Here is a 19261-nt window from a genome sequence, read left to right as displayed (position 1 = left end):
TTGATTTGTCATTATATTATGGTTGATTTGTAATTATATTGTGTTTGCTTTGTAATTAGATTGTGTTTGTTTTGTAATTATATTGTGTTTGATTTGCAATTATATTGTGTTTGTTTTGTAATTATATTGTGTTCGTTTTGTAATTATATTGTGTTTGATTTGTAATTATATTGTGTTTGTTTCGTAATTATATTGTGTTTGTTTTGTAATTATATTGTGTTTGATTTGCAATTATATTGTGTTTGTTTTGTAATTATATTGTGTTCGTTTTGTAATTATATTGTGTTTGATTTGTAATTATATTGTGTTTGTTTCGTAATTATATTGTGTTTGTTTTGTAATTATATTGTGTTTGATTTGCAATTATATTGTGTTTGTTTTGTAATTATATTGTGTTCGTTTTGTAATTATATTGTGTTTGATTTGTAATTATATTGTGTTTGTTTCGTAATTATATTGTGTTTGTTTTGTAATTATATTGTGTTTGATTTGCAATTATATTGTGTTTGTTTTGTAATTATATTGTGTTCGTTTTGTAATTATATTGTGTTTGATTTGTAATTATATTGTGTTTGATTTGTCATTATATTATGGTTGATTTGTAATTATATTGTGTTTGCTTTGTAATTATATTGAGTTTGATTTGTAATTATATTGTGTTTGATTTGTAATTATATTGTGTTAGTTATGTAATTATATTGTGTTTGATTTGTAATTATATCAAGTTGTGTTCGTTTTGCAATTATATTGTTTGGGCAACGTCATAGGCATTCAAAGCGGTACATGTTTTTTTTAAATGCCATTTACATAACCAGTATTGCCCCTTACATTATTTCTGTCCATACTGAACGTCTCTTACATAATATATTGTGTTATATAATGTAAGTATCACTTTAGGAAATTTCATTTGAAATCTAAGTAGTATAATGCTTGCTTATTTTCCAAACAATATAGAATCAGATTCATGATGCATCGAAATACATTAGGGATGGTCTCGGACACTTGCCGTCTTCACTTAATCTAACTTGAGAGTGAAACAAATTCTCAGGTCCCTATGGTATTTGTCACCCGTTATTTTTTCGTTAAATACATTATTTTCATTGATTTTTTTAAAAATCAATATAGTCCAAGAAATATAAGAAATGAAGAAATACATCAGATTAAGAAAGGAAATGACAGGTGACCAATATTCAATGGAGCAAAATCCATAATTTAAGTACAAATGTACATTTACCCACTTCTGTGTACTATCTCACGTTTTCTTTAAATCAAATAAAGGTAATTATTGCCAAAGGCTAATCATGTTTTCCGCAGACGTCTGTATGCAGATGTGTTATAAACTGGGATATGAAAAGCTTTCTATCAACATGCTACTAATTTGCAAATATATAATAACACTACTCGTGACTGAACGAAATGATTAACTGTTTAGATACAGGAATACTCATGTTACCGTCCATATCAAAAACAAACAAGCGTTAGCTCAGTAGCGCTATTTCTGTGTCAGACATGGGTGTAAAAATAAAACAAACAAACGTTAGCTCAATAGCGCTATCTCTGTGTCAGACATGGGTGTGAAAACAAACAAACGTTAGCTCAGTAGCGCTATTTCTGTGTCAGACATGGGTGTAAAAATAAAACAAACAAACGTTAGCTCAATAGCGCTATCTCTGTGTCAGACATGGGTGTGAAAACAAACAAACGTTAGCTCAGTAGCGCTATTTCTGTGTCAGACATGGGTGTAAAAATAAAACAAACAAACGTTAGCTCAATAGCGCTATCTCTGTGTCAGACATGGGTGTGAAAACAAACAAACGTTAGCTCAGTAGCGCTATTTCTGTGTCAGACATGGGTGTAAAAATAAAACAAACAAACGTTAGCTCAATAGCGCTATCTCTGTGTCAGACATGGGTGTGAAAACAAACAAACGTTAGCTCAGTAGCGCTATTTCTGTGTCAGACGGCCTCCAAGAAAGCTGGGTCCACGTCCCGAGGCTGGGTACGTTGGTGCTCAGTGCGTATGTGATCATTTCGGGGGTATGATTGTGGCGCGCTGGGCGTCATCGTAGCAGAAGGCTTTCACAGTAGCTCCAATTTGAGCCAACCTGTTTGCCGTGGGTTGCATCTCGTATTCCTGGGGGAAGAAGATCCTGGTAGTTGAGCAGAGTCGGAATCACTGTCAAACTCTTGATAGGAAGGAGACATGATCCGATATTCTGCAACATACTGCTTTGGCTTCGGACTCTGGGTAGACGAGAGGTGATATGGGCCCTCTATCACCAATCGGCTGGTCACGCCAAGCCCTTGGTTTACATACTGCCAAGAAGGCGGTGGCTTAGGGTCAATCGCGAGAGTATACTCTTTCAAATAGTATGTATATTCTTACGAGTATACTATTCTATGTATCTCCGACACTTGGCGCTGGATATCCGCGTCACACCAGTGTCCCCTTGTTGGGCTCCGTGGCGGGTGGAGGCATAGATCGTGAAACAAACAAATATACACATGGGTAAAGAAAAAAAACACCTAAACGACGGACATAACAAAATCAGGAACGATGAACCAAGTTAAAAAACAACACAAAACGCAACACAGAACACCCAGTTCCCGCAATTCGTTGTGATGACCTCCACACAGAGTGGTAAAACAACGGCCGCGTTGTCGCCACTTCTGTTGAGGAAGGGCATCCAGGGAATCGCAGGGGATGTGAAATCTGTTAAGCCATTGGGATCGGGCTCCCCTATAGAGGTTTATCGCCAACAACAGGCGATGAACCTACTGGGAACAACCAGTTTTGCCGGCATCGGTGTCAGTGTGAAACCACACTCATCACTTAATTGCAGCAAGGGGGTAATCAGGTGCCCAGCCTTGCGCAATGACACCGATGAAGACATACTGGCATATTTCCAGGAGGAGAGCGTCCCGGTCTCTGAGGTGAGGCGGATGGTGATCAGGAGAAACAATGATACAATCAAAACAAACACCTTCATCATCACTTTTTCAACGCCAACACTACCCCAAATACTAACAATCGGATACCAGAGGTACAACGTTTCCGTCTACATCCCAAATCCATTGCGATGCCGAAACTGTCAGAAGTACGGTCATCACGAAAAGCGATGTAGACGAAAATCGATCTGCCAGTATTGTGGCCGTGAGGGTCACACCGAGCAAAATGACTGTGACATCGCCAACCTGCGCTGTGTCAACTGTGAGGGGAAGCACGCTGCCTCTTCTCGCGACTGCCCTACCTGGAGCCAGGAGAGGGAGATATTACGGGTTAAATATACCCGAGGTGTCTCTTTCCCCGAGGCCAGGAGGATAGTCGTGAGTGCAGACATTGCTACACCCTCTTACGCACAAGTGACTCGAGGCAAGGCGCCGGTTGACAGTGTCACGGTCAAGGATGCTTCGGTTCAAGTTTCTGAAGACATACCTGCCTGGGGCTCACAAGTCCCAGACATGGCTGGTCAACAGAACTTGAAAATCCTCACGGGGGACCCATCCCGTTTCACGACTTTTCGAAAACCAACCAAAAACAGCAAACAATCAAAACCAGCATCTCCATCAAAACCAGCATCTTCATCAAAACCAGCATCTTCATCAAAACCTACACCACAATCAAAACCAGCACCACAATCAAAACCAGCACCACCATCAAAAACACCTTCCTCTTCAGGAGAAAACCCTCCAAAGGTTTAAAATAGCGAGGGGCATGTGCGTTCGAAGCGATCTCGCTCACTCACATCTGTTCCTCGATCCCAATTGAAACCAGAGACAACATCACCCACCAACAGACCTAGGAAAAAAATTAAAATAGCGAGGGGCAAATCCGAAGGACCGGATCTGAATGTCACCTTTGGCAAAGGATCAGAGGATCCGACAAACCGGTTCAATGTCATACTAGATTTCGATGATGAGATGGAGACGAATGCCTCCGCGCTTCGTGCTTCAACTCCATCGAAATCCAGCCAAAATAACAAAAGATAAATAACACAATTATCCAATGGAACATCCGCGGATTAAAGGCAAATATAGAAGAATTTCAGAATCTATCAAAAGAATTTAGACCCGCCATTTTTTGTCTTCAAGAAATCATGCTCAAAAACCCAATCACGCTTAGAAATTTCTCACTCTACACTAATATTCCAACTGTAGTTAGCAGAGCAGCAGGTGGCGCAGCGGTAGCTGTCCATAAAAATATTCCTCACAGAATGATCAAGTTAAACACAAATTTACAGGCTGTTGCTGTCTGTGCAACATTACACCGACAAATAACTGTCTGTTCAATTTATCTCCCTCCGAGTATTGTTTTCACTTGTGAGCAACTCAATAATCTCGTCTCCCAGCTCCCAACACCATTCATAATCCTCGGTGATTTTAATGGTCATAATAGCCTGTGGGGCTCTCCCAACACAGACGAGAGAGGAAGACGTATTGAGGAATTTATAGATAAAAACAACTTGTGCCTTTTTAACAACAATACCCCTACTTATTTACACCCTGCTACAGGCTCTCGTACCCACATTGATCTATCATTATGCCATCCATCCATTTTACTTGACTATGACTGGAGGGTAAATGATGATCTTTGTGGGAGTGACCACTTCCCAATTTTTCTTCAGAATATTGGGACTCCTCTTGATGATCCTCTACCTCGATGGAATATGCACAAAGCAGATTGGGCCCAATTCCAACACATGTGCATTGAAAAACTAACCATAGACAATTTTACTAACCTCGACGACCCTATCAAAACTTTTACTGAAACACTCACTTCTATTGCCCAAAAGACAATTCCAAAATCCGCTCCAAAACCTACGAAGTTCCTTTTATCTGAAGAATCTTTTAAAACACGCAGTAATCGGGCAGCTGCTCTAAGACGCTACTTCAATTGCCCAACTGCTTCAAACTACAGTGAATTTAAAATTTGGCGGGCAAAGGCTCGGCGATCAATTAAAATTGACAAAAGAAACAGCTGGAGAGAATATGTATCCAAGATATCATCAAACACGTCCTCAAAAAAAGTATGGGATATGATTCGGAAAATAAGTGGGAAAAAGAAAAAGGCAACATCCTCCCACCTCATTAATAAAAACAAAATTTTCTCGTCTATAACTGAAATTGCTGATGCATTTGCAAAAAACATAGCTAAAAACTCATCCCCTTTAAACCACTCCCAAAAATTCCAGTCTTTGAAAAAAAAGAGAGAAAAGAAACGGCTCAATTTCAAATCATCAAACAAAGAAAGTTATAATGAACAATTTACCCTACCAGAACTTGTTGATTCGCTTAGAAAATCACAGGACACTGCTTCAGGTCCTGATGATATTCCATATCAATTTCTAAAGCACTTACCGGACTCTTCACTAACATGCCTTCTTTACATATTCAACCAAGTTTACGCTTCCGGAAAGATTCCCGATTCGTGGAAGAACTCCACAATTATACCTATCCCAAAACCGGGAAAGGATGCTACTGACCCAAACAACTATCGTCCTATCTCTCTGACTAGTTGTGTATGTAAAACTTTAGAACGAATGATAAACACTAGACTGGTTTGGTTTCTTGAGGCCAACGATATAATATCCCCTCTTCAAAGTGGCTTTAGAAATAGAAGAGGGACAAATGACCATCTCATCAGATTAGAGACGTTCATTCGAGAGGCTTTCGCCAAGAAAGAACACCTTGTCGCTGTGTTCTTCGATCTTGAGAAGGCCTATGATACTACATGGCAGTATGGCATCATGAAAGATCTTCACGACCTTGGCGTACGTGGAAACCTTCCCAATTTTATATCTAATTACCTATCAGATAGACACTTCAAAGTCCGTGTTGGTTCAACTTTTTCTGAAACGTCTAAACAGGAAATGGGAGTCCCACAGGGTGGAATCCTATCAGTCACACTGTTTGGTCTTAAAATCAATGATATAGTCAAATGTCTTGGTCAATCAACAGAAGGGTCGTTATTTGTGGATGACTTCTTGATCTGTTACAGATCTAAGAACATGCACACGATAGAACGACAACTTCAACAGAGTTTAAACAAACTACAAAATTGGGCAGACGAAAACGGCTTCAAATTCTCTAAATCCAAAACTGTGTGCATGCATTTCTGTCAAAAACGAAAAGCACACAATGACCCAAATCTAACACTCGATGGCACTAGAATTCCTGTTGTTGAACAGACTAAATTTCTCGGCCTCATTTTTGATTCGAAACTCTCTTTCATACCACATATAAAGTATCTGAAGGATAAGTGTTCCAAGGCGTTAAACATTATACGAGTCCTTTCTCATACTGATTGGGGAGCGGATCGTGAAATGCTTTTGCGCCTATACAGATCACTTATTCGAACAAAACTGGATTATGGTTCTATGGTATACGGGTCAGCGCGCAGTTCGTACCTTCAGATGCTAGATCCAATCCATAACCAAGGGCTACGTCTTGCCCTGGGAGCTTTTCGAACAACACCTGTAAAAAGCCTGTACGTGGAAGCAAATGAACCATCCCTTTATGACAGAAGAATAAAACTTTCATTACAATTTGCAACTCAATTAAAATCAAACCCTAAAAATCCTGCTTTCAACCAAGTATTCAACCCCAAATACCAAAACATATTTACGCAAAACCAAAAACTTCTGCCAACATTTGGTATCCGAATTTTGAATTTCCTGCAAGAACTCAACATAAAATTGACGGACATAGCTGAATTTAACATATCTGATGTTCCTCCGTGGACCATTCAAACCCCCGATTTTAACTTTACATTACATGAGCGAGGGAAATCAAGTGTTATGCCCGAAGAACACAAATCCTCCTTTCGGGAATGCATTTCGAATTACCCTTCTCATACACAACTTTACACCGATGGCTCCAAAGAAGGTGAGAAAGTGGCAGCAGCCTGCTGTACTGCCAATACTTGCACTTCAGTCCGACTACCAGACGGCGCCTCCATCTTTTCTGCTGAAGCATGCGCCATTGGTTTGGCCCTCGACCATATCGATGAACACCGCATTAAAAAGGCAATTATTTGTTCAGACTCTCTATCTGTCCTACAGAGTTTACAGTTACGAGATCCTAAAAACACAATCGTACAAAACCTTGCTCATCGAATATCTCGTATATTAAAAAAGTCTAAAATAACTTTACTATGGATTCCGAGCCATGTCGGAATAAAAGGCAACGAATTTGCTGACAGGGAAGCAAAAAATGCATTGAATCTCGAACAAACAAATATCAAACTACCATACACAGATTTTAAACCTACTATTCGTACAGCCATTCAAAATGAATGGCAGAAACGCTGGTCTCTGGAGACCAACAACAAACTTTTTAAGATACAACCGAAACTTAAAACATCTATTCCCAGTCGGAAAGATCGTAGAGAGGAAGTTGTCCTCGCTCGGCTCCGCACTGGGCACACATATCCTACTCATTCGTACCTTTTAAAACGAGAAGATATACCTTCATGCCACGCATGTGACACTCCATTTACAGTGGAGCATTTTTTAATAGAATGTTCCGATTTTAAACACATTCGTGATAACTACTTCCGAGTCCCGGATATGAAAACACTTTTCAGTTCCGTGGATTCGAAGGCATTATTTAACTATTTGAAAGACATCGGTCTATTTTATAGACTCTGATGTCTTTTAACCCACCTTATCCTTTTTGACGTTATATATATATCGCATATTCCATATCATCTATTCGTTATCTCTTTTATTATTTTAACTCCCTTTTTTAATTTTTATTATCTACACATACAATGCGAATACTTTTGAAATGAACCATTTTATCTGATTTTATCTTCGCTATTCACATGTTTGTTAAAAAAGTAAAATAAATAAATAAATCACCATGGCCCTAAATGACCACAGCCGTCGATGGGCCGTTAAACATAAACAAACAAACAAACAAAATCTGTGTCAGACATGGGTGTGAAAACAAACAAACTGAAGTTCAGTAGCGCTATTTCTGTTCCAGACATGGGTGTGAAAATAAAACAAACAAACGTTAACTCAGTAGCGCTATCTCTTTGTCAGACATGGGTATAAAAATAAAACAAAACAAACAAACGTTAGCTCAGTAGCGCTATTTCTGTGACAGACATGGATGTGAAAATAAAACAAAACAAACAAACGTTAGCTCAGTAGCGGTATTTCTGTGAGACATGGGTATAAAAATAAAACAAAACAAACAAACGTTAGCTCAGTTAGCTATAAAATAAAAAAATAAATAAAAAATAAAACAAAACAAAAACAAAAACATGGCATGCAAATAAACATGGGTCAAATAACGATAAAGCAAAGTAAAGTATATTATAGCTACGTATGGTCACTTGGTGGTAATATTAAACAATATATCTACAGGCTATCAGCACTAAAAGATTAAATGACATACATATATATAGCATAGAATGTGTCACAGCACAGGTGGTTGTGTCAATCCCAACTCACTTAGCCCCATGACACCAAAACAAATCAGGTTATTTAAAATTTAGCTAATACCGTAGTTAAACTTACACCAAAACAAATAAGGTTATTTAAAATTTAGCTAATGACGTAGTTAAACTTAGGAAAATAACACATGATTTGTAAACTATTATCACAGCATTAGAGGATTAGATCAAGGAATCAATACAATTATGTCTTCATGAATAGACGTAAAGTAAGAGTTAATAAAGAAATAATAGATTCACTATTAAATACATCAATTTACAATGGTGTGCTACAGTACAGGTGGTCTGGGTGGTCACTACATTGCCATTTGACACTGGTACAATAAAATCCATGACAGTTAACTACACACTGTTAAGTCAAGGAATATATTACAGGGTGGTTAACAATAATCATAAAATTCAAAACAGAAATTTAATCACTTCAATAAGCCGGTTAGATGACCGGTTAATGATTAAAACACTATGAACAACAGAAAAACTTAATTGGATTCAGGAACACATCAGGAGCATTTTCAGAGTTCACCACCCCAGGTGCGCAACAGTCTACATAATCATATGTATTTTTCAGCTCAGCGTATCTCACTAGGTAGACTGTTCCACACCTGGGCAGCTTAGCGTATCTCGTTAGGTAGACTGTTCCACACCTGGGCAGCTTCAAAGCGAAAGGTTTCTTACCGTAAGTGATTTGTACTTTCCCTAGGTATCTTTACTTTGTCTACCTTCCTAAAATTATATTAAACTAGTTTTAATAACAAGAATTTACTTATTTTATCTTATTACATCACATAACTACACATAGCTAGTTTGTCGTAAAACATACAAAATCATTCATGTCGAAATCAACAGTTTTCCAAGAAGACTAAAACGAGTCTAATCGTCAGGTTTCGGTATTATTATTATTTTTGACGTCGTGTGCTGATTTGCCGAACTATGAAAAGGAATTAAAATTTTACCAAATATGTAACACGTTATTACCCGTAACATCCCGGTGATATTTCGCCAAACCCTTTATAAGATCATCACTTCTCGGGACGTATTGTTCCTGTATTACACCTCCAAATTCAATTTCAACTCTATTGCATTTTCATCTAAACGATATACATTCAAATGATCGACCTAAAAATGAGCAAAACAACAAAACAACTATCAATAGCATCATTATGAACCTTCCTCAGCTCAGAAGACTTTCTACAATGTAATGGAGAGGCACATACCACGCAAAAGTTTCTGTTCATTGGATGATAATATATTTTGTAAGTTTTGAGTCAGAATTAAAGATGCATATAATTTAGGTCTCTCAAAAAAAAACATTTAGAAAAATAATTGTACCTCCTTTTCTTTTGTGTTACAAATCTTACAAAGATGGATTTGCCGATGATTGATTTAGCTCTGTCAATTTAGATTTCAAAGATACGATAACTTACTCCCAGTTTTTTAATTAGTGTCTTTGTTCAAAATTTAGTAAACAAGATTATATTTATTCTTAACTTTACTATAAAGATAAAAAGAGTTATCAATGTTTCACAACTTATTAAAAAATTGTTTAAAAGTTCCTATAAATTCAGGTTTTTATCAAACCTTTTATTCCTAACTCATTCTTGGCATTGCAAGGATCATGCTTAAAACTGTATGGTATATCATCACTTCTCTATATTATCAATGTATGTGTACATTGTGTATATAAAATTGTCATGCATTTGTTTATTTGTTTAAACGGTTTATTTTACAAGATCATTTATTTCATTATGCGGAATTTTATGTAGGTACAAAGTGTAGCACAAGGCTTGAGTATTTACAAACAACATACCGGATGTTTCCTAGTTCTACCCTAGATGCTTTACTAATCACATAATTTCCAACACCAACAACCAGTTTACACATTTTAAGTAAATGATCGATATAACGTCCACATATTTATTGTACGCATTAGCTCTATTGGCTGCATTGATAACTTTCTCATGATAATCACAATACTCCTGAATTATAAGTTAGTACAACTCTTAGTAGGGGGTTGAACATTTGTCCTCAGCCAAGGTAGTGGTTAGTGGTAAATAAAACCTGTCACTCTTCCACTGCTAGTGTACATCTACCAAAGAGTTGTGCCTAAATACTTGTATTCATGTTTACTTCTTTGTGATGTGTTTCGTCACAGAACAATCATCGTTTTCGTTTTGTCAGGATTAAGTGACAATCGACATATAGAACAATATTGTTCTAGATTATCTAAAGAGTTTTGCAAACCCTCTGGATATCCTGACGGAATCAACAAATCATCTGCAGATTTCCTTGATTTCATGGGTTTAATGGATAAATACACTTTAAATAGCATTGATAGACATGTTAAAAGTGTAGGGCTTATAATTGGAGGGTACATTAGGTTCCAAAGATTTCTCTGTAATCGGAGGGTACATTAGGTTCCAAAGATTTCTCTGTAATTGGAAGGTACATTAGGTTCCAAAGGTTTCTCTGTAATTGGAGGGTACATTAGGTTCCAAAGATTTCTCTATAATTGGAGGGTACATTAGGTTCCAAAGATTTCTCTGTAATTGGAGGGTACATTAGGTTCAAAAGATTTCTCTGGAATTGGAGGGTACATTAGGTTCCAAAGATTTCTCTGGAATTGGAGGATACATTAGGTTCCAAAGAATTCTCTGTGATTGGAGGGTACATTAGGTTCCAAAGATTTCTCTGTAATTGGAGGGTACATTAGGTTCCAAAGATTTAAAAAGTGGTTTTAAAAATAATCCAGTTGCTGGATAAAGGGCACTTTTCAGAATAGCACTAATTATAGATAGCTTATTGCATTTATTACGGAATGAGAACTATCTTTACGTCCGTGCATTTATATTTGAGAATTCCATCACTGATATAATCTGGGCCAGTAGATTTAACATTAGTAGTTTGATTACTTCTCGTTATTTATTTCTTTTTAATTGCATCATCTGTAATACTCACTTTGTTAGCTATATTGTTGTGCCATGATGGAATTCCTTTTTTAAGATTAGAAATGGAACTCTATAAATGAATAAGTCCGTGGTACACAGATACATGGATTTTATTCTGACAAAATTAGGATTTTACAATCCATTGACAGTCAGCTCTAAAAATTAAAAGAAATGATAAAATAAAAACATATTTCAAAAGTTGCGACGTTTAGATTTCGACTGTTTCTTTAAAACTGTATGTGTGCGCTTGCATGGTTTTGCCAGTGTTCATCTTCATCTATAACATTCGACGGAAAATTGTTCCATAAATCAAAAGTTCTCTGTGTAAATGAAAATGTTCTAATATTCAATTTTGAATGCGATGCGTAAATTTTAAAGTTGTGTCAGTGAATAATATGTCAAAGTGAAAGTAGATTAACTTTCCCTGATATTAAAAATGTCGGATACTTCATCGACATACTTTCTAGACAATATTATGGGTACATTCTGTGGTACATACTCTCCAAATCTACAAGTTTAAGATACTTTGTTTTTGACAGACACGATACAAAACTTACTGTTACCCTCCAATAACAGCAACATTAAATATTGTTACACACCCTCCAATAACAACTGGGTTATTGAGGTTAGAGCGAACGGCTTTTCATTCACGATGCTTAGATCGATCAATCCCACAATCCTCTGCTGACATTCTTTAGCAAAAATGGCGAATGTTGCACCTGACTACGACAAGGCAGGAGATGGTGAAGATGTCAAAGTGAAAGTAATATGTCTAGGAGACAGTGCGGTTGGCAAGTCAAAGTAAATGTTTGTTTCATAAAGGTTTAACTGTTTCTGTGGTTGATTGAACAGTGTTTTGATATATGCATTCATCAGTGAGTCGATATAGCAGGGTATGACAGTTGTCAGCTGGTTGTGTTCATGCACTCTTTGCTGGAATGAGCGGGACCGGGGAGGAGATAAAACTGATTTACCTACATAATATAAGGTCTTTATATCATGCACGTGAAGAATATTTTCCTCCTCTTCGACCGTAATCAATTGTATTTTTGTATATAAACCAACTTTTCCTCCTTTCGGATGAGTGACTGTTTTAATATGATAATATTTGTTCAGGTAAAAGCTTAAGGCAGACATTACACGTATATCACATTTTTACATAAATATATATATTATCATAGATGTTATTTATACGTGATCTAAGCCATTTATGCATAGAAATAGTAGAGCTTTAAAAACAGGATTGGATTCGATTAACTTAGGCCTTTAATTACCTGGCATGACCCATGAAGCCACATTGTGGCTGAATATTCCAATGGGGTCCCTTTAGTATAACATAGCAGCATTATATATAAACTTAGTCCAATATGAACAAAAAAATGTATGTACCATATGCCAACCTCGAGCTCTTAGCAAGTGTGCTCATAGAATCTACATTTGGTTGGTTGGTTGAAGTAATTGTAGTGTACCTGAGTGAGTAGGATGTGTGTCATTCATGGCTTTATGTCAAAAAGAAAACCTTTAAAAGAGCTTGCCCTACATCTCATGTTATGCGAAGTATATATGAGCTGTGTATATATGCTCAGGGGTTTGCAATTCTGACTGTAATTAGCCTATTTAAAACAATAATAATATGAAATGAAAAAAATGCAGGTGAGAGGGAGTACCCATCGTTCTGCCATTGATCTGTTCTGCCTTTGCCTTTATATACCTACACATGTGTCACCACAACATCGTTCTGTTCTGCCTCTGCCTTTATATACCTACACATGTGTCACCACAACTTCGCTCTAATCTGCCTCTGCCTTTATATACCTACACATGTATTACCACAACTTCGCTCTAATCTGCCTCTGCCTTTATACCTACACATGAGTTACCACAACATCGCTCTGTTCTGCCTCTGCCTTTATACCTCCACATGTGTTACCACAACATCGCTCTGTTCTGCCTCCGCCTTTATATATCTACACATGTGTCAGCACAACTTCGCTCTAATCTGCCTCTGCCTTTAAATACCTACACATGTATTACCACAACTTCGCTCTAATCTGCCTCTGCCTTTAAATACCTACACATGTATTACCACAACTTCGCTCTAATCTGCCTCTGCCTTTATACCTACACATTTGTTACCACAACTTCAGTCTGTTCTGCCTCTGCCTTTATATACCTCCACATGTATTACCACAACTTCGCTCTAATCTGCCTCTGCCTTTATAGCTACACATGTGTTACCACAACATAGCTCTGTTCTGCCTCCGCCTTTATATATCTACACAACTTCGCTCTAATCTGCCTCTGCCTTTATATTCCTACACATGTATTACCACAACTTCGCTCTAATCTGCCTCTGCCTTTAAATACCTACACATGTATTACCACAACTTCGCTCTAATCTGCCTCTGCCTTTATATACCTACACATGTGTCACCACAACATCGTTCTGTTCTGCCTCTGCCTTTATACCTACACATGTGTTACCACACCTTCACTCTGTTCTGCCTCTGCCTTTATATATCTACACATGTGTCACCATAACTTTGCTCTAATCTGCCTCTGCCTTTATACCTACACATGTGTCACCACAACATCGTTCTGTTCTGCCTCTGCCTTTATACCTACACATGTGTCACCACAACTTTGCTCTGTTCTGTCTCTGCCTTTATACCTACACATGTGTCACCACAACATCGTTCTGTTCTGCCTCTGCCTTTATACCTACACATGTGTTACCACAACATCACTCTGTTCTGCCTCTGCCTTTATATACCTACACATGTGTTAGCACAACTTCACTCTAATCTGCCTCTGCCTTTATATATCTACACATGTGTCACCATAACTTTGCTCTAATCTGCCTCTGCCTTTATACCTACACATGTGTTACCACAACTTCACTCTGTTCTGCCTCTGCCTTTATATACCTACACATGTGTTACCACAACATTACTCTGTTCTGCCTCTGCCGTTATATACCTACACATGTGTTACCACAACTTCACTCTAATCTGCCTCTGCCTTTATATATTTACACATGTGTCACCACAACTTCGCTCTAATCTGCCTTTGCCTTTATACCTACACATGTGTTACCACAACATCGCTCTGTTCTGTCTCTGCCTTTATACCTACACATGTGTCACCACAACTTTGCTCTAATCTGCCTCCGCCTTTATACCTACACATGTGTCACCACAAGTTTGCTCTGTTCTGTCTCTGCCTTTATGCCTACACATGTGTCACCACAGCTTTGCTCTAATCTGCCTCTGCCTTATACCTACACATGTGTTACCACAACATCTCTCTGTCCTGCCTCTGCCTTTATACCTACATAGTGTTCCCACAACATCGCTCTGTTCTGTCTCTGCCTTTATTCCTACACATGTGTCACCACAACTTCACTCTAATCTGCCTCTGCCTTTATACTCTGCCTCTGCCTTTATATACCTCCACATGTGTTACCACAACATCCCTCTGTCCTGCCTCTGCCTTTATACCTACACATGTGGCACCACAACTTTGCTCTAATCTGCCTCTGTCTTTATACCTACACATGTGTCACCACAACTTTGCTCTGTTCTGTCTCTGCCTTTATTCCTACACATGTGTCACCACAACTTCGCTCTAATCTGCCTTTATACCTACACATGTGGCACCACAACTTTGCTCTAATCTGCCTCCGCCTTTATACCTACACATGTGTCACCACAAGTTTGCTCTGTTCTGTCTCTGCCTTTATACCTACACATGTGGCACCACAACTTTGCTCTAATCTGCCTCCGCCTTTATACCTACACATGTGTCACCACAAGTTTGCTCTGTTCTGTCTCTGCCTTTATTCCTACACATGTGTCACCACAACTTCGCTCTGTTCTGCCTCTGCCTTTATGCCTACACATGTGTCACCACAGCTTTGCTCTAATCTGCCTCTGCCTTTAGACCTACACATGTGTTACCACAGCATCACTCTGTTCTGCCTCTGCCTTTAAATACCTACACATGTGTCAGCACAACTTCGCTCTAATCTGCCTCTGCCTTTAGACCTACACATGTGTTACCACAGCATCACTCTGTTCTGCCTCTGCCTTTAAATACCTACACATGTGTCAGCACAACTTCGCTCTAATCTGACTCTGCCTTTATACCTACACGTGTGTTACCACAACATCGCTCTGTCCTGCCTCTGCCTTTATACCTACACATGTGGCACCACAACTTTGCTCTAATCTGCCTCTGTCTTTATACCTACACATGTGTCACCACAAGTTTGCTCTGTTCTGTCTCTGCCTTTATGCCTACACATGTGTCACCACAGCTTTGCTCTAATCTGCCTCTGCCTTTAGACCTACACATGTGTTACCACAGCATCACTCTGTTCTGCCTCTGCCTTTATGCCTACACATGTGTCACCACAGCTTTGCTCTAATCTGCCTCTGCCTTTATATATCTACACATGGGTCAGCACAACTTTGCTCTAATCTGCCTCTGTCTTTATACCTACACATGTGTCACCACAACATCGCACTGGCACCTGCAGTGCCGAGAGATACCTACACATGTGTTACCACAACATCCCTCTGTCCTGCCTCTGCCTTTATACCTACATAGTGTTACCACAACATCGCTCTGTCACCACAACTTTGCTCTAATCTGCCTCTGCCTTTATATATCTACACATGTGTCAGCACAACTTCGCTCTAATCTGCCTCTACCTTTATACCTACACATGTGTTACCACAACATCGCACTGGCACCTGCAGTGCCGAGAGCTGCACTCTGATCTTATAAAAAAAATACTGTAAGCTATATTTTGTTTAAACAGTTTAATAGACAGGAGTGATGACTGCATGTTCCTGCCAACTTTTCAAGTGTTTTATGAGGTTATGCTTAATATGGTTAGTTAAAGCTTATATATGCTGTGAATTAATTGAGTTTAAGTAATATTAATCAAGATTAATAAAATTCTGGTAATTCTCAGACATGATCATTTATATGAATTATATACGTTGTTTTTGTGCATTGTAGGTTGGTGGAAAGGTTCCTCATGGATGGATAGTATCCTTTGTTGAATACTTTTACTGCTGTAATCAGTGTGTGTAACAGAGCTGACCGTATATAGCGTTGTTACAAGTATTAATATACCATTTCTTGTGACAGGAGGCTAAACTTCCAATATTTTTCTGGGAAACCATCACTATACAGGTGTGAGGTCTGTCACCGACACCCAGTACGGTCTTCACGACCAGGCCATGCTGTTATGTTGATTGAGTTCAGGTGTTAAATCAGGGAGGGACACATTTACTCTCGATGGGAAGGGAATTATGATTGCCTATTTTATGAGAGTTTTCTGGTACAGGTGTAAAGGTGCAGTCTGGTCGCTAGTTAATCCATGGTGAACCTTATCTTACAGTTGTCAATGTAAGTGACGATCTCAGTACCCGTTTACAGAAACGGGAATCATCTGAAGTAACTGTTTTAAGAAACCTGATTATGAAAATACCATCAACCAGTGCTATGCATGGTGAAATCAGTAATGATTTGTATTCATTTCCTTAATTGAGTACAGCAAACCACAACAGCTGTCGACATTTGCCCTTACACTTTTTAACTACGAAACAGAAGTTAACAACCAGAAAGTATCTGTCGGTAAGTAGAGTGCCAGTGACTACTAGTAATTGTCCTCTTAAGTCTGTTTGTGTGTATGTCTGGTGTAAGTGTGTGTGTGTGTGTGTACCAGTGACTACCAGGAATTGTCCTCTTACGTCTGTTTGTGTATGTCTGTTGGGTGTGCGTGCGTGCGTGCGTGACTACCAGGGATTGTCCTCTTAAGTCTGTTTGTGTATATGTTGTGTGTGTGTGTACAGTGTGTGTGTATATGTCTGTTGTGTGTGTGTGCCAGTGACTACCAGGAGTTTTCCATCCTTGTTACATCAGCTATATTTTGAATACTAATACATACATGTGGAATGGTATTTCAGATTTCTGGGACACAGCAGGCCAGGAGAGATTTAATAATATGCATCCATCCTATTACCACCAAGCACATGCCTGTATACTGGTATGTAGGATAAAACTAGAATTACTGACACTACATTAGGGTGTCACACAAGTCATAGTTTTCAGAATAAGATTCATCAGTTTTGTATGAATAATAAAGGCTAAATTTGTTTTGAACACAAACAGGATTTAAAAACTGCAGGCAGGTAGGGGGACGGTAAACATGTATACCCATTCCGCCCCTGATCAATGTTGAAAAAGGGTCATAAAGATGACTCAGCTGGTGGTGCCCCCCCCNTTCCCCTTCGCTCCTAACCCAGGTGAATTTTGATTTTCCTGACTTTCTGGGTTAGGAAGCAAGGGGAATCGATGAACAGAGAAGTAGGGGGCCATTTTAACATCCACTAATGGGCGGAATGGGTAAACGTGTTACCTGTCCTGCTGACTGTCAGCAGTATAAGAGTGCTATTGGGTGAAATATCTCTATGATTTTTGACAGCTGACATTACTGATTCGGCACACTGATGTTTTCAGTGGTTTAGAGTCGAGACACCATTCATTTACACTCTCTGCTTGACAAAGGAAACAGATTTTTTCGAAAGCTTGCAAAATAAGCTTAAAATTCTTGTTTGTGTTTTAATTCTTGTTTTGAACTTTTTTGTTCAAAACAAACTTAGCCATTATCAGTCGATCATAGTGTGTGCTGTATGTAATGATGTGTATGATAATACTATAATGAACGGTAGTATAAATGAGGTTGTTACACCCGTCCATCATAGTGTGTTCTGTATGTAATGATATGTATGATAATACTATAATGAACGGTAGTATAAATGAGGTTGTTTCACCCGTCAATCATAGTGTGTTCTGTATGTAATGATATGTATGATAAAACTATAATGAACGGTAGTATAAATTAGGTTGTTACACCTGTCCATCATAGTGTGTTCTGTATGTAATGATATGTACCACATTATATGTCCAGGCCATTATATAACCCAAGCAAAGTCTGAAAGCTGAGATTGTTTGAAAAGTAGATGTCACTGAATGACTCGAAGGCAGCAGTACTATTTATACAGAGACATAGATAAGGCCTACAGTACTGATATTTAGTCTGACACTTTGTTCTTGACTTTTAACAACTTTTAAACTGGTATGTACAGCTTTCTGATCAAGTTTCTATTTCTTCAAAATTCATATTATTTCAAACCCTTGTTTGCTTTATTCATTTTTAACTTCTGTTTCAGGTTTTTGATTCGACGAGAAAAGTAACATATAAAAATTTATCAAACTGGCTAAAAGAATTACAAGAGTATCGACCAGAAATCCCCTGTCTAGTAGCGGGTAACAAAATAGATGGTGAGTAATGGTAACGTTTAGGAATTACCTCCCTTTAAGGGTGAGACTAGATTTGCGGTGGTGAATCAAATCAGCTAATGATAGGGATTATTTGAAGTATACTTTGTTGCAATTTTGTTGAGTTTACTTTTATTTCATCATTTCATCCACTGCAATTTGGATCTGTTCAGATATACGCAGCAGGGAGGTACTTGTGTGTAACGTCCACTCCTAAACCTAACCTATTACTTCATTTGAAAGAAATATTATGCTAATATATGCAGATCTTTAGGTCTTCTGAAAAAAACACTATTTGTAAAGTTTAAAACCCATGAAAATTGTATAATATGAAAATCCACTATATGCGGCTATTTTAAAAAAAATGGTGTTTGTATCGTACAGTAATATTGTTTGTCCCTGTTAATATGTCTACTAATGAGACCTCCCTAGTCAGTAATGTATCTCTGGTGTCCCTGATAATAGGAGACCTCCCTAGTCAGTAATGTATCTCTGGT

At 38.1% G+C, this 19261-nt stretch overlaps 2 protein-coding genes across 2 annotated transcripts in view; both read left to right on the top strand.

The window, feature by feature from the left end:
- The first annotated feature begins 2621 nt into the window (after positions 1–2621).
- LOC110450169 lies at positions 2622–4187 on the top strand. The gene is made up of 2 exons (XM_021497450.1): positions 2622–3464; positions 4158–4187. The coding sequence occupies exons 1-2, from the start codon at positions 2622–2624 to the stop codon at positions 4185–4187; spliced, it is 873 nt and encodes a 290-aa protein (XP_021353125.1).
- A 7666-nt stretch (positions 4188–11853) lies between these two features.
- Positions 11854–19261, top strand: part of LOC110450168 (rab-like protein 2B) — a 13556-nt gene continuing 6148 nt past the window's right edge. Inside the window, exons 1-5 of the mRNA XM_021497449.1 lie at positions 11854–12209; positions 16437–16466; positions 16978–17057; positions 17390–17469; positions 18656–18767. Coding sequence (XP_021353124.1) covers positions 12112–12209; positions 16437–16466; positions 16978–17057; positions 17390–17469; positions 18656–18767 — 400 coding nt within the window. The 5' untranslated portion in view covers positions 11854–12111. The remainder of the gene's footprint in view (positions 12210–16436; positions 16467–16977; positions 17058–17389; positions 17470–18655; positions 18768–19261) is intronic.

This window comes from Mizuhopecten yessoensis, unplaced genomic scaffold (assembly GCF_002113885.1).
Source record: "Mizuhopecten yessoensis strain PY_sf001 unplaced genomic scaffold, ASM211388v2 scaffold5061, whole genome shotgun sequence".
In the NCBI taxonomy this organism is placed as follows: Eukaryota; Metazoa; Mollusca; class Bivalvia; order Pectinida; family Pectinidae; genus Mizuhopecten; species Mizuhopecten yessoensis.
This window is presented reverse-complemented; position numbering and strand designations above follow the sequence as displayed.